The sequence below is a fragment of the Echinococcus granulosus genome, assembly GCF_000524195.1.
Source record: "Echinococcus granulosus chromosome Unknown EG_S00101, whole genome shotgun sequence".
NCBI classification, from domain to species: domain Eukaryota; kingdom Metazoa; phylum Platyhelminthes; class Cestoda; order Cyclophyllidea; family Taeniidae; genus Echinococcus; species Echinococcus granulosus.
The window spans coordinates 76,515-103,109 of NW_020170481.1; the positions used below are offsets into that span (position 1 = coordinate 76,515).

General features: G+C 43.3%; 2 protein-coding genes across 2 annotated transcripts; both read right to left on the reverse strand. All coding sequences in view use genetic code 11, as the record gives it.

The window, feature by feature from the left end:
- Positions 1 to 727: 727 nt before the first annotated feature.
- Positions 728 to 9,307, reverse strand: EGR_08267 (Alkaline phosphatase; the record flags this gene model as incomplete). Its single annotated transcript, XM_024497516.1, has 9 exons — positions 728 to 1,021; positions 1,105 to 1,282; positions 1,360 to 1,531; positions 1,603 to 1,901; positions 1,974 to 2,187; positions 2,229 to 2,700; positions 7,939 to 8,129; positions 8,266 to 8,354; positions 9,264 to 9,307. 9 exons carry the CDS (start codon positions 9,305 to 9,307, stop codon positions 728 to 730), a joined length of 1,953 nt encoding a protein of 650 aa, XP_024348057.1.
- Positions 9,308 to 21,607: 12,300 nt separating this feature from the next.
- Positions 21,608 to 25,061, reverse strand: EGR_08268 (hypothetical protein; the record flags this gene model as incomplete). Its single annotated transcript, XM_024497517.1, has 3 exons — positions 21,608 to 21,649; positions 24,836 to 24,943; positions 25,017 to 25,061. The coding sequence occupies 3 exons, from the start codon at positions 25,059 to 25,061 to the stop codon at positions 21,608 to 21,610; spliced, it is 195 nt and encodes a 64-aa protein (XP_024348058.1).
- Positions 25,062 to 26,595: the final 1,534 nt, after the last annotated feature.

A 26,595-nucleotide genomic window follows, 5' to 3' on the forward strand; every position in this document is an offset into this window, starting at 1 on the left:
ACTTTGTGATACCAACTCCGATGTCAAAGGGAGGGTCCTTTGGAATTAAATTAGGCTGCCTGTCACAGATACCGTCAAAGCAATTATCTAGGTTGAAACCATAACTGCTCCGATATTACGCCTTTGAGGCGTGACTGGACTCTGGGCTATGCCAGGAGCCCCAAGCTCTACTGTGGGCCGGCAATACACATTTAGCAAAGTGTCGAGGCGCCAAATAACAAAGGCCATTTGCAAGTTATCAAAAAAAAGAACGCAAAACACAGGACTGCTCATATTTTTTGCCCTTGGAAAGGTAGATAATAATTGGATCTAGACACAAGTTCAGTGAGCCAAAATGTCTCGCCTAGGCGTCGGTGGGTGTGTCTGATTTGCACCATTTAAGTGTAATAACAGGGTGGTGTGTGAAGGATAATTTTTCCAAGCCTTTATCTACTTCTCGCCTTTGAAATCAAGAAATTAATTGCTCTAGGCCTTTATTTTTCATATTTCGTTCAAATTTGAAGTTGCTTTACCATTTGCTCACCTACTTTGTTGAACGCCCCACTCACTCTGATGGTCGGTTAAAATGACCAAAATCCTCCAATCCCTCTGCCAACTCATCAACAAGGAGACTTTATATGTGAAAAAAATATCACTTCATCGTAACTTGACGACAATTCTTTGTAAGTACAAGGGTTCAAATAGTTGATTCTGAAGTAGCAAGGAGGAGGTTACATCAAAATTAACATTATTCACAAGGTGTCTTTTTCTGGTCAAAAGGATAGGCACCAAGAGCAAACTTCATGGCCTGTGCAATCATCGTGTTGTCAACGGTTACGTGGAAGATGGGAGACATAGGTCCAGTGGCGTAGACTCCAACATCATCACCTCCATGCGACGAGTATGGAAGGGGCACCAGCGTCTGTTGCCTGTAGGTCCATGAAAAGATGTCCAGAATACCTGGATTTCTTCGGGCCTCATTTATCAATCCATTAGGCCCATTCATGTAGTTCAAGCCTTGAAGTGGCATAAGGTCATTGGTCTACAAAAATACGACAATGTTCTTGTGTTTTAAAGTGCCACAATCACTGGACTATAAGCAGTAATGTTAAAATTCTAACTCACGTTATTACTGTAGTATTGGTCGAGACCAAGCACGCTCTGGAATCGGCCTGGCTGTCCAACCAGTTCAAAGGAATGCGAGTGGTCCGCCGTCACAATTACTAGAGTCTCGTCCAAGTTGACTGTATTTTCAATGTAAGCAATGATCTCATCGAAGTGCTTCATCTCATCCAGCGATCGGCTGACAAAAGAACTCCAATGTGATCATCAGGCAATAATTCTCCCAGTTTAATTACGGCTCTACTAGCCCAAACTTACCGGCCCTCGTTATTGTGATGAGCATGGTCAATGCGACCACTTTCGATGAAAAGGAAGTAGCCGTTTGCTTGACGATCCAGCACTTTCATTGCCTTCCGAACGTAGCTCAGGAGGTTTGGCTCATCCCAACTGATCATGTGATTGTACGGCATGTGATCCGCATATGGCAATGCTGTGGCAAAATTACAAATTTAACACGCTCGACGAGTTTATTTTGATATGTTAGTGATATTAGTTGCTTACCCAAGAGGTAATCCACCGCAGAGACGTCACATGAAGCTAATTCGCTTGGTTTGCTCACAAGGCAGTATTTATGGCCTTTACTCTTATGATAATTAACCCATTCGTCAACAAGACTTCTATTATCCAATCGAACTCCTTTCACAGATAGATCGGCTGGAAGTGCGACATTTTGGGGATAAAAATTCTTTTGGCCTCCACCTATCATCACGTTGATGTAAGGGTGATCATTAATCAGTTGGCAGGCCAGGTCCTGACATTTCATGTTTTTATATTCATTTGGACAAAATTTCTTAAGGTTGCTGTTAAAATAAAAATACGTAATTGTAAAAAATTAATAATCAAAGTCATTTTAGTTGAAGCGGCTTACTTACGCATCACTCTCCATATCTCGATAGCTCACGTGGCCATAACAACCACTGGGAGAGGCATGAGTTATTCTTGTGTTAGTAAGGACGCCTGTTGCCTTTCCAACCTTATAAGCAGCTTCTAAAACAGACTCAGCGAAGTACGCTTTGTCCCATGTTCCGCATTGCTTGACACCGATATCCCCGGTAAGTCCAATCATTCCAGTCCGTGTTTTCGTGCCTTAATGAAGACAAAGATTAGAAGCCCAATCGAGTGCTCACCAGTCAAGTAGGCAGTCGCAGAGCTGGCTGAGTCAGTGACCGAAGTTTCCAAATCGTAGGTTCGTGCCATAGTGTTGTAAGGCCACTCCTCAAAGGGATGCTTTTTGATGGAACCATTGAGACCAATCTCTTGAGCTACGAAAAAACGTCCTGCGGAGATGGTTGGCAATCCCATGCCATCGCCGAGTAGAAGGATGACATTCTTTGCTCTTTTACCATTTTTCATAGTGGGAAAGACTTGACAGTCTCGCTCAAATCGCTCTTTAGCCAAGTTGTACCAGTAGGTTGGGGACCTTTCATTCTCAACAATTGGCTGTTGTGTGGTCGTTCCTGGTGTAGTCGTAGTCGAATATCCATAATTCAATTCCTCCGTAATTACGTCATTCTCTGTGCCTAGATTTTGAGAATTTGTCGCTTCTTGTACTGCTGAGAAAACTACGAAGAACGTTATCAGAATGATAGCCCTAGTAGCCTTCATGATTATCAAGAAGTTGAGCTAAATCTGAGAGACCCCTTCAAGCTTTTATACCTCACCTTAATCCGCGCTCATTGGTGGATGCATTTTTGCAAGTGCGTGTGTGCGTGCGCAAGAGCGCGCATTTGAAGGCCCGTATGAAAACGACAAAAAATGTTAAAGCCCCTTTCCTCTCCAGGAAATTTGTAGAAAAAAAAGCATTTTTATAGACACCTGGAACTATTGATACCTACTTCTATTTTTTCGGGTAAAAAGAAACATAATTTATTGAGCCGATGATAATATGGAATTGTAATTCCCTCCCCATGGTCAAAATACAACCAAATGGTAAACCAAGAAAGTTAGAAGAGGTTCTGTTGGCAAGGCGAGGTAGTTGGTGCGGTTTTGCTTTTCTAGTTACTTATTTTGATCAGAACCCACTGTTTGGTGGTGGCAACATGTGCAGTCAATTTGTAACTACAGAGCTAGACAATGTGAAATAATTGTAATTACCCTTCTGGACAAGTAAATTATTTAGTAAAAATAGGTTGAGCAACTAGTCTTTAGGCCACTGGTGAGCAAAAATTGAGTAACTATTGAGATACTGCTGCGTAACTACTTCTTAGGAGGTCATTGAAGAAAATTCGTTACATGCCTAACTTTAAGGCAAAATAAGCACATATTCTAGGCACACAAACATTTAAGGTGTTCAATTCTGGCAACAACTTTTTGGATTTTTTCATGTGATAAAAGATAAAGGTTTATCAAAACAAGGCGGGTCAGTGGCTATGTAAACACCCATTGACAACTTTTCATTTGCATCATGTCTTAACAATAACACCCTATGAAGGTCATGATTTGTTCAAAGGAAAGGAACGGTCTGGGAGTATGCGTAAAGCATCTGTTGTAATGTGTTGGTAGCTTGTTTAAAGCCCGATTTTCGTGAAGGGTTGTCACCTAGGGGCTCCGCCATTGTACCTTCCCCGGGTGCGTTGGCCTCTGAGCCACGCCAGTAGTCCTCAGCCTTGCCGTATGTTGAATATACAAATTCTGCCCAAGTATCATACTTCCATCGTCTTCAGAGAAGTGTTAGACGCTACAGTCTATCACAAGAATATTTTTAAAGTCCTTTTAATTAAATTCTGAAGGCTAGAATCGTAATGCACAAGTGGTGCGCACTGCGATAGACTCAAGGTGGACTTAATCAAAAGACCGATTTTTCTCCTGACATTTCAAAAAGTACCAAGTTTTGGGATGGTTAAGTGATCATTAAATGTGACACACCTAGGTGGTGGTCATTGACTTGGCTTGTAAAGGGAAAAAGCCACACCCGAGCTCAAAAGCTTATGACGACGCGACAATTTGAATGTATAATCCCCGAACTTTAATGCAACCTTGTCGATGAGAATGGTGAGGGGTTCGTGGCCGTGCCTCCACCGATGAGACAACAGCAAAATAGCCATATTATTCGCGCCAAAACACTTATTCAAGATTTGCACTTGTTAACAAATATTAAACGCAAAGGAAATGCAGTCGCCTGATTTCGCTACCTATTACAAATGGTTTCTCACCACTCTTAAGAGTGGTTCGTCTGAATTAATAGCCGTACAGGCTATATCCCGTCAGGCCATTTGGACAAATGTCAAAATCATTTGCAATTACAACGGCTTTTTTCCTCTTCTTGACAATAAGTTGTTTAGCATGCTTGATAAAGTACAAACTCATTGTTTGCTAACACTGAGTGCTTTTCATACATTTGAAGCTGTACAGGATGCTAGCCCCCTACAAAGAATGCTTATTCCAGGTTGCTTTGAATAAACTCCCATTCAGAGGTCGCATAATACAGTTTAGATAAAGTCAAAATAGAAAATTAGTTTCACAGTTTTTGCTGAGTAGGTTTTGTTGCAAAGTATTTTGGATATTCTTTTTGGAAATTATACACTATCTGATTTCTAATCCAAAGGCTTACGTGGATTTGAAAATAAGAACAAGAAAAATTGGAAGTTATAACACAGGATTGATGAAAGTGTGCGGCTTAGACTGGTTGACTTTAAGAGAAACTGAGTTTTGAAATAAAAGCCTAGAAGGCAGGAAATTTAATTTTGTTCATGAAAGAACATATGTCACTGACGCTAACCCGGCACATTTACATTTCGCGGGTTGAGGATGCAGAATGACTACGCTGGCAATCATGTACTAAAAAGGGATTTTTAATGTGCGTTTTGAGGGTAATGGTCGCTGCAATCGACTAAGTGAAAAAGTTAAAGGGCATTTTTTGGCGCCTCCAGGCCTAAAGAAGCTCTTTGCGACACCTTGGCGGAAACAACCAAGCCCACACAATAGAGATAACACAAAAAAGGTAGGATGAAAGGATTCACTTGAAAGAGACGTCATAAGCCGAAAAGGGATTACGCCGCACGCTTTGGCTCACATTCATGGCTTTAAGATTGCAGCACCCATCTCAGGAAGGTGTATCCGCCTCTCGGGTGTGCTACGGTGTAACTAATAAGTGTAAGCGGAAGAAATAAAAATTGGTGGTGATTTTATGCAACGGTTTGCGTGAATTTGAACCCATCGTCGGGTATGCGTTATCCTGTCTGCCACGCGGTGGTAAACAGGCCAAAATTTTAAGTGTCGCCTCCATGGTAATTATTCCAATCCTTCTCCAATAAACGACTCATTTATGAGTACTTTTAAGGCAATATCATGATCACGGAAAAGCATTTTTACTCGTAATTACAGTAAGTTATTGCAATTATTGAAACGAAGTGCTTTGTCGAGCCTAAACAATTTGCATCAAATGAAGACAAATCGAGGGAAATAAATAAGCAGAAATTCATCCTAATTCTAATTGCTTCAAATTTAATGGAAATTATTTAAGCAAGAATACTTAATTTCTATATCATGAAGTGTGAATTCTACTATTTTAGGTTTCCAAGCATGTCAAAATACGGAAACTGCTTGCCTGCAATAAAAGATTTATATATTTGCAACTAGGTTGCACAAATTTTCACCGACACGGTATCAAAGTGACAGACACAAAGCAAAACTAGTCTGTAGGAAAAAATTACAATTTCGCTAAATTGACTAGCTTCCACAATAATGCTCCTACCTAACCAAAAATGGATTGTAGATAAAAGAGACTTTCAGGATTCTCATGTTTTGTTGTTAAATGGAAAACAGTCCCTTTGAATCTACAAATTATGCATGGTAAATCACTGTGGGAAATCCTGCTAAGATCTTAGGAAAATAACGAATTATGCTTTCTTTGATTTGGTATTACGGGACTGGGAACATAAACATAAACACTGCAAACGCGATTCACACAAGTCAAAACTTGTTGAAAGGCGCTCAGATGGTAAAATTACTCAATCAGACATTTTAAAGCAAACGTTTAATGCAAGCGTAATTGTGTATCCGAAAAAAATCGGTAAGGAAAATAAATAATTAAGTAAACCTGTGCTGCGGACGGAGAACATAAAGTAATATCTTTTTTCCTGTTTGTTAACTTATGAACAGGACAAAATCAGAAAAATACTGACAAAATTAATTAATATTTTGCAGGGTTGAAGAACACTTAGAGTAGGGTACAAATTTCGCAAGAGGACTTTGTAAAGTACGCGGACTTTCTAAGCAAATGCAAGAGCTAACCCAGTTAGTGCACTAGTGCATAGACATGCTACTGTTCTGCCTTAGTAACAAGAGAACCTATTTGCAAGGATTACACTTTGCCGCTGATACTGACGCGAGTTATGAAGCAGATTGCCCTGTCACACTTACCAACATCTAGTATGCTCAATGTGGCGTTTCAACACTATCCTGGAGACGAAAGAAGACATAATACGCGGGTAGAATATGCATATTCAACAAACAGAAGAACTCGCGGCCACTGGCACGGTCCGGAAGTCAGGCAACCCGGCGAAGACACAGTGGCGGAGCACCTAAGCGACCACTTAGCCAAAACCGAGAGGTAAACAATCAACCAATGAACTGCATATCCTCTCCTCCACTTTTGAGCGTCATCCTCGATTTTCCCCTCAGTCGACATAACGTAATCGGTGCCGTGAGGATACGCCTACGGAACAACTGCTCCAGTCTCCAAGTGTCTATGGAAATGAGGAGGTACTCGATCATAGCGCCACTGATCCCCCCCGTCAATTCTACTAGACCCAAAGTTTCGTCCTTCATGAAAGCTGCGTTCGAGGCGGAACAACGTGCAAGTCATTACGCTTATTTGTGAGTGTTCGTTGGAACATTGGCTTATAAACAGAGCCATGTAACGAAGGGCAGGTTTCAGCGTAATTCCGTGGGAGTTAGATTTTACGTCTGCTTCTCCTAGACACGTTGTTCTCACCTCAGTGAAATCCAGTTGTATCTACCTGGATTCTGTGTAGCTGGAAGAAAGGTAGAGAGGGACGTCCGCATACAGTCACAGTACGCGGCTCCGAGGCAAACCATTTTTTCAGATGATTCACAGCTAATGTTACTTCAATTGTTAATAGCTCTCTTCCAGACCAGGGACTTGGAGCAGTTGCTGAAGATAAGCATAATTTGCAGCCCTTCTGTTAGAGGGTACCACTGATTCTCCCAACCGCGGCATGTGCACTTCTTCCGCCCCGCTAAACACAATAGCCCAGTAGTAGGAATGAAGTTAGTTCCCCTTTTTAAAATCGGGTTTGCTTTCCACTGCCATCAATGTGACGACCCAAAGCTTCCGCAAAGAACAGAGAAGCTATAAAACTCGCGCAGAATAGATGTATATATATATTTGGCATAAGGTGGGGCTTGGAGCTACCGGCAGCCCGCCCGGCGAAGGTGCAATGGCAAGGATCTGAATTGGCCCCTTTACCGAAACCAAGGGTTAAACAAACAATTAAAGTATTACACCAGCATTGGATGGACGCACCCAAAAAACTAGTTTTGGCAGTGGGAGCAGTAGTGTAAACACCGCCTTAAGGTTTACACAAATAAGTGCACCACATAGAAATAGGAAGCACTGTGAAAAGACACCTCAACGAAACGGATAAATAACAAACAGGAAAAATAGTGTAAAATTAGGTGCTTTTCAAATGTGATTACACTTATAGTCAGGTACACTTATAATTTGTCAACTTCCTTCCTCAATGCATCCACGATCTCATTTGCACTGACGGTTAGTCCCTTCTGCCTACTACGGCATGAACGCAGGAATCATGAACCGCACCGAACCACACTTTGCAGACTTCCAAATGTTTCAGCGCAGATTGATCAGCGAACCTTGACCACCGAAATGGACTCCAGCGTCGATACAATCCCGGCGGAATACATGCCCTTTACAGACTCGAACAACATAAAGCTGGTGCACAACTCCACGTGTCCATTCGTCACCGTTTTAGCAGTAGAACTCGAAGTTCCCATCCACCCATCACATGTGTCAACAGACAACGACCCAAAACACATCCCAATACCTGCTGAAACAAAATGACATGCAAAAAAACAATCTCAATCATGATGAAGTTATGCGATAATCGTACGTACCAAAGTCCTCACCACCTCGGCTTATGTTTGTTCAAATGGCAACTGCTAAAGTTGCAGAAGACGTACTTCCATTCACCGATGGAGAAGAGCACAGCTGAGTTTTACAGAGGGTAACTGCGGCTGTATCTGCGTCCAGTAAGCAGGATAGATTGGATCTGAATGGATATTATAACAATTCAGACAATGCAACCATCACCATGCAACTATGAAAAGACTTTGGGAAAAAGATCAATAGCAAATCATCGCCTAAAACACGCACATTGGATGCGCTTGTTACATTTTAACAGACTTGCATGATGTGAAAATAATGGATCGAGTTACCTCAACCCCTAAAAAACCACAACTTACCACAAATAAGTGAGAGGAAGCGCTACAACTATGCGCACCTTCAATTAATGCCCCTTAATTCTTATGAATGCATAACCTACTTTTTAGCAATCCGATAAAATACACTTAAGAGGAACCCAAAGACCTACTAAGGACCAGAACATTAGTAGTCCCAAGTGCAGACCAATGTTTCGTAGGATTTCCCCCTTTCTTTAAAACGGAGCTCCACTAACCACAATATTGGCATAATTAAAAGCAACAAACGATTCAACATACTAACAGGAGGACAGCCGGGCGACCCTGAAATCTAAAATTTATAGTGGCGATTTTAAGAAGTGCTCAGTATAACAACTAAACCCAGTTGGGTTTTCATTCAAAAATATTGTTTTGTTAACTTCTTGCCTTGCACATGTTAGTTATAATTGTGACGTTAAAACACCTCAATGAATACTCGTATGGGTTTACACATGTAAGTTTACGGAAGTATAAATAGTATGTGCTAATAATGGCAAAAGAATAATAGCCACAATATTTACTTATGCAGTAACAATGGGTTTAATAAAAATAACTGATATTTAGGTGCTGCTAACAAAACCAAGCGTACGTTTGCAAATTGAGGCAAATAAGTTTCTCGTAAAGTATTTTACATGATTTTGGGCGGCACTATTTACATCCTAACTGCCATACAATGATTTTCTTTAAAAATTCGTGCACTCATTAAAATAGCTAAACTATACCTTTCACACTGCATACGAATGGTTTGCGTAAACCCAAACGGCATTCTAAAATAGAGACCTTGTTGTCATACTTCTCAATTGGCTGTTAAAATACTCAATTCCTTCATCGCATCTATTCTTCGCTCCTCTCTGAACTAAATAGTAGAAACGTTCGCACATATACCTAAAATTCACTTCATCATTGTCCTTCAGGAGTCGCGGAAGAGAAAATACTTACTAAATAATCATTATGAGTACTTCTGCTCCAATTCATACTAAAAAATTACCTCAGGCGAAATCCAATTCTACACAAAGAGGAGCCGGGCCAGCAAGCCAGTCAACCATACCATCATGGCATGAACTCGCAAAGCAATATTGTTATAGTTCATTAAGACAGGGAGCTGCGAAGAGAAATTATTGCAAATGGGTTGAAATGATAATAGCAACATGCAAAAAGTAAGTTACCGAAGTATTTTAAATTGTTTACATTAATTAAACTTGTCAACTTTGCACAGGCATTGTGTTGGCAATATCCATATCAGTTGTAGATTATTTAGACCTCATCATTTTTTTAAAATTAACTTTAGGAAGATCAATATACTTCTGTTATTTTTAATGCCGATGCATGTATTGCAGTATCTGGAGATGCTGTTGCTTAATTGCATAAAAAGGACAAAATAAACCAATTTTTTTGTTCATTTACGATTCTTTAAGACAAAACCTAGACGAGCATATTTGTTATACTGAACAATACTTGGGCAAATACTTTAGATTGTGGTCGCTGTTGGGTTCTTAGCTGGCTTCAGTGGCGCCCGAATTTTGGCTGAAGAGACACTGTTTGTTAAAAAATAGAAAGTTTCGGCTTAATGTTGCGCTCTCCTCGCCGGAAATTACATTTCAGACCTTCGGTTAGACAGGACTGTCTATATCTAATGCAGCAGTATCTTACAACCATGGCTGTATTAGCGAACGGGACTAAATTCCAACCTCGCGTTTGGTATTACTTTGCACATTGCTCAGGTGAGAATGGTTTGCAACTCATCGGTTGTCATGTGCCTTGAGTGAATTACTACGAGAGAGACGTATTTTTGGGCGGCAGCGTGTTTTTACCCTATATCCCCAGACCCTTTCTTGATTGTACATGGTAAAATAGGTTTTGGTAAGTGTTTAACCCTATTTTTTGGTCTCCGTCTGGTTGCTTCTGCTTTTTCTTGAATTGTGGGTGATGTAGAATCTTTTGAAAAGTGTAAACCCTTCAAAATTGAGGAGTTATTGGCATTTGCAGACTACTTCTTCGGCTATGGCGTGGATGAAACTGCCCTCCTTGTGCCTTGAACACCCCCCCTTCCCCATTTGTCTGCGCCAATTAGCAGTCTCTCGCTCATTTAGTTAATGGGGTAGGGCAAACGCCCTCACGCTGACATGTATCAGGATATATGGGCGGGCTTATCTCTCTTGCGGTGTCAAGCCACCAGCTCTTGTGTGGCATTTACGGAAGAAGAAAGCTCACTCTACATTCCTCTTTAGACAAGTACCATATGCCAGTTCAAGGGGGAAGGCATTTTTGCCAATTTGCCGGTGGTGCCTCAATCAAGACACGCATGTCTTTACCTATTCTCATCCTTTAGCAAATTTTGCTGTTCTGCGAATTCGTCAGGTAACAGGCGTCATCCACTTGTCACCCCGTCGATGTCATGCCTTCTTCCAGCGTTGGATTGTTTGATTTTTAGAATGGACATCAGCACTTGGCTAACCTCACGCATACACAGTTACGCATGGTGATTCGTGTCCAGTTCACCAACGCCCTGGTAAGGCTTATTATTATTATTGGCGTGTCGATCCCTTAACTTTGTCATTTCTTTTGTCTTTAATAAACGGTTTTGGGCTGTAGACGAAGTTGTCGTCCATTTCAATGGTGCACTCTGGGCGTTTTTGAGCGGGACGCTTCGTCGCGTCTTTGATCCAACCCTCAGTCTTGTCCGGGCTGGGTCTAGTCAGCGACTCCTCTATCCTCTCCCTACCTCGCATAGTTCGCAGAGCCAATCACAACTGTTCAATTTTGTCGATGGACTCTCGGCTTAACTTTTCCATGAGGTAATTGCTCAACTGAGCCATTATTTGTTTGTCAGCATACTTCATTGTTGCCTAAGTGATTGCCACACGGATGTCCTTCCCTACTAGCCAGCCGATAGATCCACACTTGATTCCTTCAGTCTTTTCATTATTAATGCATAGTGAAATTTGCATTTTCAATTTTACTGTGCTATCCATACGTTGTAGTCATTCCAACTGCCACGTGCGACTCAGCTTGAGTTCGTTGGAATGCCACTTTGACTGTGCAATTTCCAAGTTGCAGGCGATGCCTATGGTTGCATTCGCGACATGGCATAACATGTTTTCCCTAATCGAGCACTGGAAATCACACCTACACGACTTGTCACTTCGCATACCATGCAAGCATAACCACTATTACCTACCGGACGATTTTGGCTATTTTAAATGTGTGCCGATGCACTACATCGGTGCACATGGTTAAGTGGACTCGCTTGAAGGTGTGCTCATTTCTGCCATCCTAAATTGTTTAAGGTTTTTGCTGAAGATGCAACAATCCCCAACGCATTCTTGGCTGGCCTCCCCCAGTCTGGTGACATTCAACAGGTGTCTACGGTACGAAGTGCACTGGAGAAGTTGGAGCACATGTCTTGGAGGAGGTGGGCTGACACTCCTCGGGAACAGATGGAAGGTGCGACGAGGCGAGGGGCAAACTGGTAAGTTAATTCCTAATCAAACAACGCGCTGAACAAGTTGCATTCCATTTCACCATCTGCTCACCATGCGTGCTTTGCCTCGTGCTCAATCTCACAGTGATTTCTGCATTTCATTACTTGTATGCATGCGTTTCAGCATCACCTGTACGGCAGAGGAGGAAGACTCGCAGTCTGAACCAGTGGGTTGATAGGAGTGTTCGCTTGGTCCCCTCGCCTGCATTCACCATTGCGTGGTGTGAGATGACGAAGTCAGCATTTGAATGACGGGTTGGTATGCTCCTCGCAGCTCCAGTGGCCATAACCAGTCCCTCCACCGGCATCTTACACAGACACTGGGAATCGACTGTACACAGGTTGCTGGCATTAAAGCGCTCTGCTTTTGTTTTCAAAGTCCGCCTCCGCATTGCGTTATTGGGTTGGGAAGTGCCTATGTCAGTAAATGTCACTCATGTCAGATGTTTTACCTTCACCCCCGGTGCTGTAGTTCACAATGTATCCGGCGTTGACGTGGCTTTTGTAGCGCTACCTCGGCCAGGCGATCACACGTGCACCCCCTTAAAAGGATCGCCCTCGCTTTCTACTGTCACTAATGCAGCCCCGCGGGGCCGCTCTGCAGACGGAAGGAGACATTATACTCGGCCGGCATATGTATTGATGTATGCATGGATGGATGTAGAAACACGGAGGGGGAAATGGCAAAGCGGCACTGTGAGTAACTGTCAGTTAAGAGCTGACTACAGGTAGACGGAGAGACCCGGAGGGAGACACCAGGCGTCATTTAGCAAGTGCCTGTGTGTTGGGATGGGGCATGAATGGAAGTGATGTGAGGCGGGGAGGCAAGAAGGCGATCTGCAGTTCCACACAACCGCTTTCGGCGCCCCAAACCTCAACACCCGTGAGATGTCTTCAAGAAAAAGAAGCCACGACTCTCTTTCCATTCGTCTGACCTGCCAACATCACCCACGGATTGTGCTGTGGCGAAGTTGCCTACTCCATACATTTCCTACAAGTCATGGAAAAAAACAAACAAATCATAAAAAGACCTGAGGATATGGAGTAGAAACACGCTACCACCCCAAATCGACCACACTGAGAATACTGCGACACGAAAGACACAGCAGCTGATGAGTTGCAAACCATTCTTGCCTGACTAATGCGTGAAGTAATATCAAACGCGAGATTCGCATTTAGTTTTGCTTGATGATACCTCCATGCTTATCAAATAATGCTCCATTTGAGACACATTCTTGTCAAATTAAGGGTGCAAGACGTCATTGTTCCAAGCAGAGCTTAATAATTTACCGAAACTTGACTTTTTTGAAGGAACGATACCTTTCCAACCAAAATCCCGGTGTTATCAAAAACGACAACAGATCCAACAATAAAGATGATTTAAAGTGACCATGTATGGAGCCGTTCATCAAAACGAGTGAACGGGATTCTGATCTTGTCCTATAACCAAAACAAGGAAGCAGTAAAATTCATTTAGGTGAAAGAGAACAATACTCGGGCAGAATATATATTCAGCATAGAGAAGGTGTTTGGGGTACTGGCATGGCCCGAAGGGCTGCCCACCCAGCGAGGTACAAGAAGGCAAATCCGAAAGTTTAAAAGTAGCGCCTCACCAATACCAAGGGATAAACCACCACCGTCTTACATAGCCTCCCCCTCTTTTCAGCGTCGTTCCCGGCGCTCCCGCAGGTCAACCTCCCGCGTCAGCCATTACAGCGTAGTCGGTGCTGTGAAGGAACACCCACGAGCCGACCGTACCAGTCACCAAATTAGCGCGCAACTGAGGGGATACTTGACCTCAACGTCGCTGATCCCTCTTGGCTGCTTGACTGGATCTGCAGTTTCGTTCGGTTTAGGGATTTGATTCAGGACGGTAGGGGAAATCCGTAACGAAACTTCCAGATGGTTCACGGCTAGTGTCGCTTCAGTTGTTAATAGCTTTTCTGCAGAACATGGGACTGAGAGAGATGCTGAAGGCGGACGTCAACATCAACCCCTCTATATGGGGTCCTCACCATTCTCCCATCCGCAGTATATGTACTTCTTCCGCTTTACTAAGGCTTATCACGCAGAAGTGGAAAATCAGGATACATATCCTTTAGGATTGGGTTCGCTTTCCGCTGCCACCAATGTAGCGTCCCAAAACCTCCCTGAAGACAAAAGAAGACACAATACTTGGACAGAATATATAGTCAGCACAGAGAAGGCGTTTGAGGTACTGGCATGGCCCAAAGGCAGCCCACCCAGAGAGGTACAAGAAGGCAGAATCCCTAGGTTCAAACGTGGCGCCTCACCAGTACCGAGGGATAAACCACCATCGTATTAGGATACATGTATAATTAATAATTTTTACGTGTACCCATAAGCCTAAAAGAATCTTTCATTTAAGATATTTGTTTTATGTTAAGTTACTGAAAGCTAAAACATCAGGTTAAATATGATCCTCAAATAGTTTTGTAGGCATTTTTGACAGTACAATCATTCTATTCTTCCTGTAGTGATTTCCATCTATGACCTCCCACTTCATGAACCAAATTAATAGTGCTTGCAAGGCTTTTGCGACTAACTTTGCGCAAATAACTTTGTACGAATGACTTTTTGTTTTCTGTAGAATGTGCTTCTTGCATGATGATTTGAATGCAAGACTTAGCTCATTTGGTAGCTACAATAACTTGTTGCTCGAGTTGTGGAGTGAATGGGCTTTGGACGCAAGAATGCACCCTCTTATACTTGCAGTGCGCCATATCTGTCTTTGTCATTTACCTTAAATGAATCCGGGTTTGGGTAGAATTTGTGAGCACGCAATTGGCAAACCGTGTAAAAACATACCATTTGATAACTTGGCCTTATTCCTGGGCTTGAAATTAATTCGACTATGCTAAAATTGGAGCAAAATAACTAACTCTAAGATCAATTAGATCGTGTAATAAAAATGCCTTGGCAACACAGTGTTGCGTCAGCCTAAAATGAGTGTAACGGTGTGTTGCCAAGTAGCGTGAACTTGAGCTTTCTAGGATGGCTGCTGTGAGAGAACTGAAATGAGCACGTAAGTGGAAAGTGGGGCGGATAGGCAAGAAGGCGATCTGCAGACTCACGCATTCGCTTTCTGCTTCCAAGTCCTTAACATTCATGACATGTTTGTAAGAAGAAGCGAGAGCTCATTAGCCAACACCCCCCACGCATTTACTTCAACTGTCTTGTGGCGAAGTCACCAACACCATTTACTTTCTACAAGGCATGACATAAACAAATGATGGCGTCAGAGAAGGCATAAGAACACATGAGATAACATATCAATGGATTGTTCCATTAACGCCCCAAGTGCCCTTTTCTGCCATAGAAATAGCTAAATCGGACATTTGGGAGAAGGCGCAGCAACCATCTGCAGGTAGTGCTACCTACAGCCCCAAAAGCGGCGCCTGCGAAATTGTGCCCATTTACTTACTTTGGATGGTTTTGACCACTTCATCCACTCCATCATCAACCCGACTGCCATATTCATTCCACACATTGAGGCTAGGCTTAGATAAGCTCCAAGAGCACAAAGGCGCCTCCTCGTTGTAAGAGATTGTCGGCTCCACATCCGATATATCTCCGTCATAATGCTACCCTTTCCTGAGGTTCAAATATCTAGTTTACTCTGTTTCACTAGTATTATTCTTTGGCGTTTCGCCTGTCAGACCAAGCTATCAAAATGTGGTCTTTTGAAATACCATCTCTGCATAACCACTGGGGCCTATCCACCACTATCATTCTTCCTTCCTCTTCCTCTTTCTCTCTTTCTTCCACACACCATGGCAAAGGAATAAACCATCAACAGTAGAGGATTAAATCAATGACTCTGTGACTTTTGTGTCTTGCTTTTAACCTCTTCTCTTCCATTCCAGCATATGATTTATGTGGTCCTTTTTTGACTACTTCTGGTTTTGCATGCAGCCGCCGGAAGCACCTCCTATCCGCTAAACTGATATGACCCCTTTTGAACCACCAAATCAACACATTGTTCAGTGAGAGATGAATTTGTGATCCCATCATGCTCTTGTTTACACTCTTATGCATGTGACAGAGCGTCGTTTGACGCAGTTCACGTGGTGACCTGGTTGCTATATCAAAGTCTGAGTTAAAACTCCTCTTTGTGTCCACCTTAATCAACAATCAAGCACACAATCACATGTGCGAGTAGAAGGACGTATCATCTGTGTAATAAAATCGTATTGCAGTCCTCAAGACCGACGCAGTCCACCACCACATCTGCATCAAACACACCACGCAAACATCTAACGTCACTTGATGCACATAAAGGGCACAACAGCTCGTATCACGGAGGTCTTCTCTATCACCACTGCCATCGGTCAAAATAACCCAAGGCTTCTTTTTGGGTTACTGGATGCAGGAATTTTGACCTCAGATGGCAAAGTCTGCAACTTTCCAATTACAAGCTTCTTTGAATATAATAGCAGTCACTCCTAGGAAGATGCCGTTCCCCCTCCCCTCAATTCCCCTCTCCTAACTATTTAATTCTATAAGCAGTTTGGAATAGGTCTGTTCAAATCCCCTTACTGGTAAATACGAGGTGCAGATAATAAACATTCACAGTAGGGTCAAGGTCATTTAAACAAGAATGTAATGAACAATCGAGTCCTTAAACGATTTCAACTACTCCAGTTGTGTCACAACTCCCTGCGACACAGACATGCAAAGCTAGTAAAAAACAGTTAATAAGGAGAATTTACCGTTTCGGCTTGATCTAGTCATCAAGGCGTTACCACAGAATATGATCTTGGTGTGATCCTGTGTGTGCCACTTTATGCGCACCGCTTCAGGCTAAACACTGTGTAGGAGGGAATCCATGGAGTAAATGTTGTCGTCACGACCACCTTGCTACTTCACGAGATTGGCACAAACCCATCAGTAGGGGAGGAGAGATGATGAGGCCAGAAACAGTCCGCAACGTGTTTCTTCCATTTAGGTGGATGTGGAGAGGTAAACGATTGCCGAAGAAAGAATAAACACTTCCGGTACTGGGATCTCAGGGCACTGAGATGAAAGGACCACCATGCAGCCTCTTCTGGCACCTCTCTTCTATCCACCTAAATGATCGATTGTAATGTGTCTTAAAAAGAAAAAAGTCACAATCATCATCTACTTAATTCTTTTCAGTTCACCCGACCTTTTGAAGACACTACTTAAAGTGGTAATTTGCCATAATTTGGCAGGGAACACGTGTCACCTACTTGTGACGCTGGCAGCTGAAATGTTAACTGCAGTAATGAATACACGTTTAAGAGTTGCAAATCATCAATCCAAATGGCGGCACCGTCTTTGGAACATGCATCGGTAGTGCGACTGCAGAGGTGCCTCCAATAGTTACACAACTTTCACAGCCATTCAATTTTATTGCTATCAGTTCCACGAAATTACAGGTTGTATACTCAAAACGTACTTGAATGAGACCAGTTACTGCATCACTCTACCCACTTACCCTCCTTCTTCTTCCCATCACACCCATCCACACTGCCTTCGAGACACATCGGTTGTTAGTAACATGGCATTTATGTTGCACCCTTCACTGCACTATGCCTTGCCCTTTCCAGTTGATGGGTAGATGTCAGCCGTTGCTCCCATCACTCAGCCTCGCTCACCCTCTTGCCCCAGTCATATACCACCAATCTGGGGTGATTTACCAATGGGATCATACCATTCAACCCATTTTGGAATTGTGGGTTCACATGCCTCGCCCTCACTGAGTGCTGCGAGGAGAGAGATGTAGGGGACCCCGGCCAACTTGACTGACAGACAGACAAACAGACTCGAGTCACATTCATCAGGTTAAAATAGACTTGAGGTACATATGAGGTCTAAAAGTGACAGAAAAGTGGGGAGGCCTGAAGTGTGGGGTCAGTGTAGGTAAGGTTAACGTTTAATCTGTAAAGGTAAAGCCAAGCCCATCCTCTCTTCTATCTAGCATAATAAAATTTTACGAATAGTGGATGGTTTGCCAAGTTGTAGATCTTAATGACTGGTCAAATTGCCACCTTGTTCTCTCTTGCTAAATGTCATTCCGATAGCGAGTTCATGTTAGATGAACCGCTTTATTCCGAGGCACACTCTTCCTCCTCCTATCCGCCTACACCCGAAGGCACGAGAATAATTTAGCTCCGTAGATTACGGCAGCAATTCATGCGAGCGGGGCTGTAAATGCGACCTAGAGGTAATAGAGTGCTAAAGCAAATTTGTGATAGAAGTGGGGAAGGAGGAAGAGGTGAGAGTGTAGGGCACAGGCGCACAGACCAAAGGATATCTCCTACCATCCAACTTAATAAACATTTAACATGCAAATTTATCGACTGCTTAAATTATTGCCAACCTTAAGGGTGGTCAAATACAAGACATTCAGGGCTCAGTATTTAACTTCACATAAAATTAACTTCATTAAATACTGGTGTATGGGGTTTAGTAGTCGTCAACACTTCTTCTGGAGGCTCTCGACATCAGTTGTGATGCTATAGCTTGTTGAACTACATTCTACTCTTCCACCTGACACTCGGACCAGACCGCTAGACTTCCAAGCCTTCTCTGCGTGTGAGTTAGTAGCATGCATTACCATACCACTGGCTTTTCCCTACTTCCAAGCAGACTCAAGTGCCTTACACATTCAACGAAGATCTTGCCTGACCAAACGTGACCTCCCCTCTGATAACACCGTTTAAGCTCTACTGTCCCCCTAAGCGATGTAAAAATAAAAAATGCAGAAAAGCAACAGAGAATAGCAAGCGTGTTTCGGTAGTAGATACGAAGCAGGGAAAGGAATTTCAGAATCCTTCACCGGTTCGCACTCTCGTTCTAGCTCTCCCTTCTGCTAGCCCTCAAGTTGACAAAATGTGCCATCAGAGCAGAACCTACCCCACCAATGAAGACTAACTCACTTAACCCGGCAAATCGAAACTGAGTAAACGAAGGCAATGGCAGTGGATTGAGGCAGAGTGGGGTGGATGTGGATTTGGGTAAGGCCAGAAAGCCGAAACAGAAAGGGAACAATAAGTACACACACACACTCAAGACCACGCAGACGTGGGCAAATTTGAAAAAGGAGGGGGAAATTACCCCTCTCCATCCAAAATGTAAAATTGAATGTGGTGGCGATGTTGGTGGTGACTAGAGTAGTCACACATTTCTTTGATGCAGTTCGAGCTGAACGGATAGGTGAAAGTGATTTGGAAAGGAGAGAGTGATCGACAGTAGAAGAGATTACCACTGTGTGCTAGGTATCGTTACAGAAGCACCTGCTTGAATGCGTTTGCATGCATCCCCCGTGGTTTGTTGAGGGTAAGAGGGAGGGAAGGAGGGATGAGTAAGGTTACCTTGTCATCTGTGATCGGCTCCAATTGGTGGATGTCTACTGCATATAACCACACACACACACAACAGCTACTTAGCAATGTGCTTTTCCCTCCTAGGAAAGAATGACCAAATATATTTTGCAGTGGTTGAGGCTACCACATCACAGTTAAATTGGATCCAACAAATATTAACGCATTTTTTGTAAATAGGAAGATTATAACATCAAAATGTGTCATACTAGCAGGCTACTGAAGTTTACTCCTGATTGGCCGAAGTCTAGACAGAGTTATATTGTATAACCTCTCAATACTTTACTTCTGACTGGCTCAAGCCTAATTAATGCGAGATCAAATAACTTCATGAGCATCAAAAATGGCACCCAGAACACGAGACACATAACATTGGGCACTACGATTACCACATTCATTCTACCTACTTTCATTCACCGAAGGTGATGTGGTAACTTTCACTACTACAAAGCGTCCAGGGTCTGTCTTTTGCTAGGAAAAGTTTTTCTACGGTAAGGATTCACAAGCAAGGAAACGACCACAAATTTTGCTCTTCAATGTGGTAATCCTTTCCTCACTTAGGGTGGAATTTGTTGCTGCCAATATCCTCTCCCTTTGCATTGCTACAAAATCTACCTTCTGGGAGAGGAGGTATAGGCGCATTGCTATGTGGTTGTGTGCGCGTGTTTATGCGCAGTAAATGTCAACCTGTTTAAGTCAATTATGGATGACGGGGATAGGATTAGTCTTACCTCTCTCTGCCCCTCACCCCACCCTTTACAAACCATGGAAGATGCATGCATAATCCATTCAAGCAGGTACTGCAGTAACGACAGCTAGCACACAGTGGCAAGCTCTACGAATGCCGATCTCTCTCTCCCACAATCCAGAAATGGTTTGAATGACATGACCCCCTTTGGGGTATTACCAGAGTTTGGTGGTACATGACTGGGGCAGGATGGTGAGCGAGAATGAGCGATGAAAGCAACGGCTGACATCTACCCATCAAATGGAAAGGGCAAGGCATAGTGCAGTGAAGGGTGCCACCTAAATGCCATGTTACTAACAACCGATGTGTCTCGAAGGCAGTGTAGATGGGTGTGATGGGGAAAAGAAGGAGGATAAGTGGGTGGAAGGATGTAGTAATCAGTCACAATCTACTGTGCTGGGTGACTACAGCGTGTGATGTCGTGGAGCTGTCAGCCATGAGATCTAGTGACTGTGGTACTGATGTAGTTCACAGAGGCATTTCTACAGTCGTACTACTGATGCATGTTCCAAAGACGGTGCCAAAGAAGAGATTGACGATTTGCAACTCGCAAATTTGTATTCGAAACTATCGCTTACCTTCCATCTGCAAGCGTCACAAGCAGGCGAGACGCGTTCATTGACAAATGATCACGTCATGTCGTGTCTATAAGAGGTGGGATGGATTAAAATGAATCACGTAGATGATGCTTGCAATTTCCTTCTTTTTAAGACATATTACAACCGACCATATGGGAGAAGGTGAGAGAGATGCCAGAAGGGGTGTCATGGTGGTCTTTTCACTACAGTGTTACTGAGCTCTCGGTAACCGAGGTGTTAATTCTTGTTTGACAACCATTCACCTATTCATATCCATCTAAAGAGGAGAAACACGTTGCACATCGTTTCTGAACTCATTATCTCTCCTCTCCTACCGACAGATTTGTGCTAATCTCATGAAGTAGTGAGATGATCGTGACGACAAAATTTACTCCTTGATTCCCTCCCACACAGTGTTTAGCCTGAAGCAACTTGCATAAATTGGCATGCACTGGGTCCCACTTAGGTCGTATTCTGTGGTAACGCCCTGATGACTAAATCAAGCCAAAAGAGCACATTTACATTATTGTCTGACTTTTACTAGCATCGCACGTCTCTGCATTGCGTTCTTTATTTGTTTCCGCCATGCAGATGCAACAAACTGTGCATCACGATGTGATTGAATGGATTGGCAAAACTCAAGTAGGTGGACGACACAACCCATCTGGGGTAGACAGCTACACTTCCCAGATTTTCCCCCGCATTACTTACCCCTGAATTGGAGTTATTTGGTAGTGGCCATTTCTATCTGGCATGTGGTGGTCAATGGCTATTCGGAGAATGGCGCAACTGGATCCACTAATCCTGGACATGACCTTTCTAAACTACAGCGTAATTTGTATATGCTAAAAAGAGGAAAAGAAGATGGAGAGCTTGAGAAAAGATAGTGTCAGTGGATGCGTCTATGAACGACGCCAAACGCCATCATCATCTGTAATTTATAACAAGAGAGAGAGAGAGAGAGAGATTGGTTTGCATGTAAATACGCGCTCTTTGAAGGACAGTCACCCGTGAGTCTAAATCGTCACTCTTTAATTCGGCTTTGGTGAATGTGATAGGCCAATATTATCCTCGAGCAGGTCAGCGATATGACCTCTACCATCGCAGTTCAATTAAGTGAGTGTGTGTGCGTGTGGATTTACCCTGCCTCTCCGCCTATCCCTCCTAATTTTAGGCCAGCTTGTCAATGCGCCACACCCCATTTTTTGAAGGCATGACGATGAATCTGTGTAATGTTATCTGGAAAGTGAAGTGAGGTGCTACAAAACGAGGTCTTTCTCTCTGTTTTCCTATATACCATGCTCTTATATATGAATTACATAGGAAGGTCTCTGTATTCTCCTCAGCTACCATAAATTGTGCGTGATCCATAATTAATTGGGCGAGATAAAGAAATTATGGTCCAATCCTCCCTGATTGGTAGGGGGGGATCAAAGATAACCTCGTCATTGATAAAATATTTACAAGAGCATAACAAATCTGCCGCTCTGCAGTAGAGCAGGCAAGACGCAACACAATGAATGGGACAAAGGAGGCATGGAATAAATGCTATTTTAGGAATGAGTGGGAAATGAATAATAATTATGATAGTAGAAAGAAGAAGAAGAAGTGATAAGGCAGTTTCTTCATCCAGATGTGTCTGGAGTTGCCCAGCACATTCTCGCTTTGATAACAACCATACACGCATGCAACTAGTGACTGCCTAATCAGGCCATTGTTCCAGTAGAGGAAAGTAAAGTCTCGGTGTGAAGTAGACACACTCTGCTATGCTAATCTGCTTCTGTCTACTCATGAAGTAAACATGGAGTAAGTGGAGAGGGAAAAGGCGAGGGGGGGGGAAGGGACCTTGGAGTAACCTCTCTTTTCACTGGTGATTGATTGGACTCAAAAGTTGACAACAGAGAGGAAGAAGAAAATTAGCAGGGAGGCATTCACCACAAAGGCGACAAATTAGTCAGCTACAGTAGGCAAAAGCAAAATCGCTGAAAGAAGGGGTTATAAGCCCTCGTATGGTAAAAGGCCTCTTTACCTTATCCCCTATTTCTCATTTGCAAGTGAAATGGGCTTCTTGAATACCGCAGTTTGTTGCCGAATCAATCCGTCAGCCAACCGAATAGAGGCAGTGTCTTGGATCTCACGCCGACAGACAATTCTCAAGCCAAAAATGAGCAGAAATTGGGTTTAAAGGCTGAAAATAGAAGCAATAACGACTGCAATTGATAGGGTGCGGAGGAAGAGAGTGGGGAACTCTTATGAGCTATCAATCTGTTGATGGGTAAAGGATGAAACACCGATGAAAACGGCAGAAACATGTGGTCACTTAACATTCCAATGCAACAAATTCCTGTGAAAAGATGGATTAGCTTTTTATCTTTAGAGCAGGAAGAGGAGAAGTAGAAGGAGGATGAGTAAATGAGAATTACGTGCCTTTAAGTGAAGGGTTGATGACACTGGTGGAACCGTTGGTACCCGCACCCCATCTCCGTCGCTTGAGCTTTTACCTAGCATGACCCTCATAAAAGTGAGGCGACTGTCATTGATGCTCAACCAGGCAAAGGAGGATGCCAATTAAGCTAATCAACCAAGTGCTTAAAAAAGGAGGTGATTCTATCCTCCTCCTCTTCCTACTCTTCCCCCTCTTCCAGCAGAGGACGGTACTTTGAGACTATACAGAAATAAGATTATGTTTGTTGTCTCCAAAATCATTCATGCTGCAAATCCCAGGACTCAAGACAACATAACATGTCGTCACCTGCAAAATGCAATGAAAGTCGATCAGATGGGTAGACAGATGAGTGTATTTAAGCCTCCAAGGTAATCCTCCTTGGTAAATTATTTGACAATGAGGCAAAAAAGCATTCTGACATAAAACTGCTCTCAAGCAGCCAAATGTGATGTAGGTTGGCATTAAAACTGAGCAAATAATTGAACGCTGAGTAGGATAATACTTGCGTCTATAGGGCCGGAGCATTTCACTACAACACAACTTGCGCTATTTGAGATAGACACGCCATACTCGAATACTCTGCGTTACTGTTGCAGCATGATCTTGTCATATTTGATTAATGACAAGCCCACTGTCACCCAATTGGTTCGTTCTGTGTCCAGTGCAAGGACAAATGCAAACTCCCGTAGGTTCCGCAAACCTTGAACTGCTGATACGATTCACGATCCGGAAGGTGAAATATAAACCAGGCGCATAAGCTGTTGAAGACACGCAAACCCTATTCATTTCGAGAAGGTTTTTCTCCCCTGCCAAGCGTGGACTCTTTTGCCATACCTTTGAACATGTCATTTCTGTGGACATTTCGACCGTCTGCTTTTGCATGTAGCCGCCTGAAGCGCCTCCTATCTGTCTAAATGACATGACTCCTTTGGAGTGACCACCTCAACGCCTTGTTCAGTGCGGAATGAATTTGTGATCTCACCATACTCCTGTCCACACTCCTACACCTGTGACAGAACGGCGCTTGACGCAATTCGCGTGTTGATCTGGTTGTTATATCACAGCCTGAGCAAAATCTCCTCTTTGTGTTTACGCTAATCAACAATGAGGCATACAATCACATGTCGGAGTAGAGGTACGTATCATCTTCTGTGTGATGAAATCATTGTGGAGTCATCAAGAGTGATGCGGTCCACCAACACTTCTAAAGTATCAAATGCTGAGGTATTCATCACTTCAAAAAGTGCTCAAATTGGTTTACAAATCCGAGACACCGCATGCTTAACCACCACGTGCCATTCAGCTTCTACCATTTGAGAGAGGTTTTAGGTGACAGCAATGTAGCATAGAGCGCCATATTGTATCGTACCGAGGAACTGGCCCATGCCTGCTTATACGTCCCTTCCCACAAGTCACAGGAAGTTGATGTGTATACCGATCTGCATCAAACACACCACGCAAACATCTGGGGTCACCTGATTCACACTAGGCACCAAAAAAACTTGTATTACAGAGGTCTTCTCTATCACCGTTGCCATCGGTTGAAATAAATAAATAACTCAAAGAGACGTGCTAGCTCTATTTCTCCCTCTCTCCACTCCTCTTTCTTTTCCTTTTGTCGCGCTCCCCATTATTCTCATTCCTAGACAATCCTCACTGAGAATAGCATACCTTAGCCAGTAGGTAGAGGTGAAGATCCTCCGGCTCTGTCAGACTCGCTATCGTGTCCATCTTGTCGTTCAGGTAACTGATATCCTTCGAGATGGAGCTCTCGTCGATCTGTGTGAAGAATCCAAAACAGTGCAACAATCAGATCACAGAGGAAACTCATATGCGCCCAATTACTTCAAACATCGTCACTTCCTACTCCCTTCAGCCACGTAGCCCCCTTGGCCATGCGACTCTAAGTCAAGGCTTCTTCAATGGGTTACTGGATGCTAGGGTTCCGACCTCAGCTGGCAATGCCCGCAATTTTCCGATTACAGGCTTCTTTGAATATAACAGCAGTTTCTCCTCGGAAAATGCCTTCTCATCTCCCCTCCCTCTGTCAAATCTGTTTTAACTAGCAGATTGGAAGAGGTTTGTTCAAATCCCTCGATGATAAGTATGAAATTCAGATAATAAATATTTACAGTAGGGTCAAGGTCATTCAAACAAGAATGTAATGACCAATCGTGTCCTCAAACGAACACGGCTACTCCAATTGGGTTACAATATCCTGCGACCCTGATCTTATATTTGTACGGAGCCTATGTCACACATGTGTGACAGTAGAAGGAAACGTGTTGGGAGTGTTGGCCCAATCACGAACTAGAGGGTGAGATTGACAGAGGCTACCAAATGCGCAACCCCGCCACTCCAAAGATGAAGTACTCGATTGTGTTGCTAAACCCTTCTGTTGTGAGTAACTTGTATCTGCAGTCCCTGCTTCTCTCTGGATTGTGATTAGCGATGGTCAATTGTGCTGCCATATTGATAGCTTTAGCAGAATTCAGCTTTGTGATTCATAAGTATCAAAGAGCTATCCTGTCACACATTAGCTCCACCTGGATATGATTTGGTTTTGGCAAGCACTATTGAACAAAAGAAGTAATCAACCTATTTCTTCTCTTCAGGTGGATTAGATGAGGTGAACGCTTGTGGAGTAGGAATTAACACCTCCGTAATTGGGATCTCAGGGGGACTGTAATGAAATGATCACCTTACAACTCCTTCCCCTCTCCTCCTCCCCTCCTTTCTCCTTCCAAAAGGACCGCATGTAGTGTTTCTAACGAAGAAAACTTGCAAACATCATCTACTTGATTCATTTTAATTCACTCGATCTCTTGAAGACACGATTTGACGTGATAATTTGACATAATTTGGCAAAGAACACATCTCACCTACTTGTGACGCTGGCAGCTGGAAGGTTAGTGACAGAAGTGAATACACAGTTACGAGTTGGCACTCGTCAATCCGTTCTGCGGCACCGTCTTTGGGACATGAATCGGCGGTACGACTGTAGAAATGCCTCCGTGAGCTACATAGGTTCCACAGTCATTCGCTCTCATGTCTGACAGCTCCATGACATCACAAGCTGTAGCCGCACATCACTCTCAAGTATGACCGGTTGTTGCATCATTCCACCCACCCACTCACCCTCCTCCTAATCCCCATCGCACCCATCTATACCATTTTCGACACACATCAGTTGTTAGTGGCCTGGCATTTAGATTGAATTTTTCAGTTGATTTGTAGACGTCAGTAGTTCGTTTCATCACTCAGCCCCGCTCACCTTCCTGCCCCAGTCATGCACCACCATCCCCTGGTGTTTCATCAACAGGACTATACCATTCAAACCGTTTCTAAATTGTGGTTCCACATAATTTGCCCTCTCTGAGTGATGTGTTGAAAGGGATGCAGGGCATCTCCACCATCTTGGAGCCAAATTG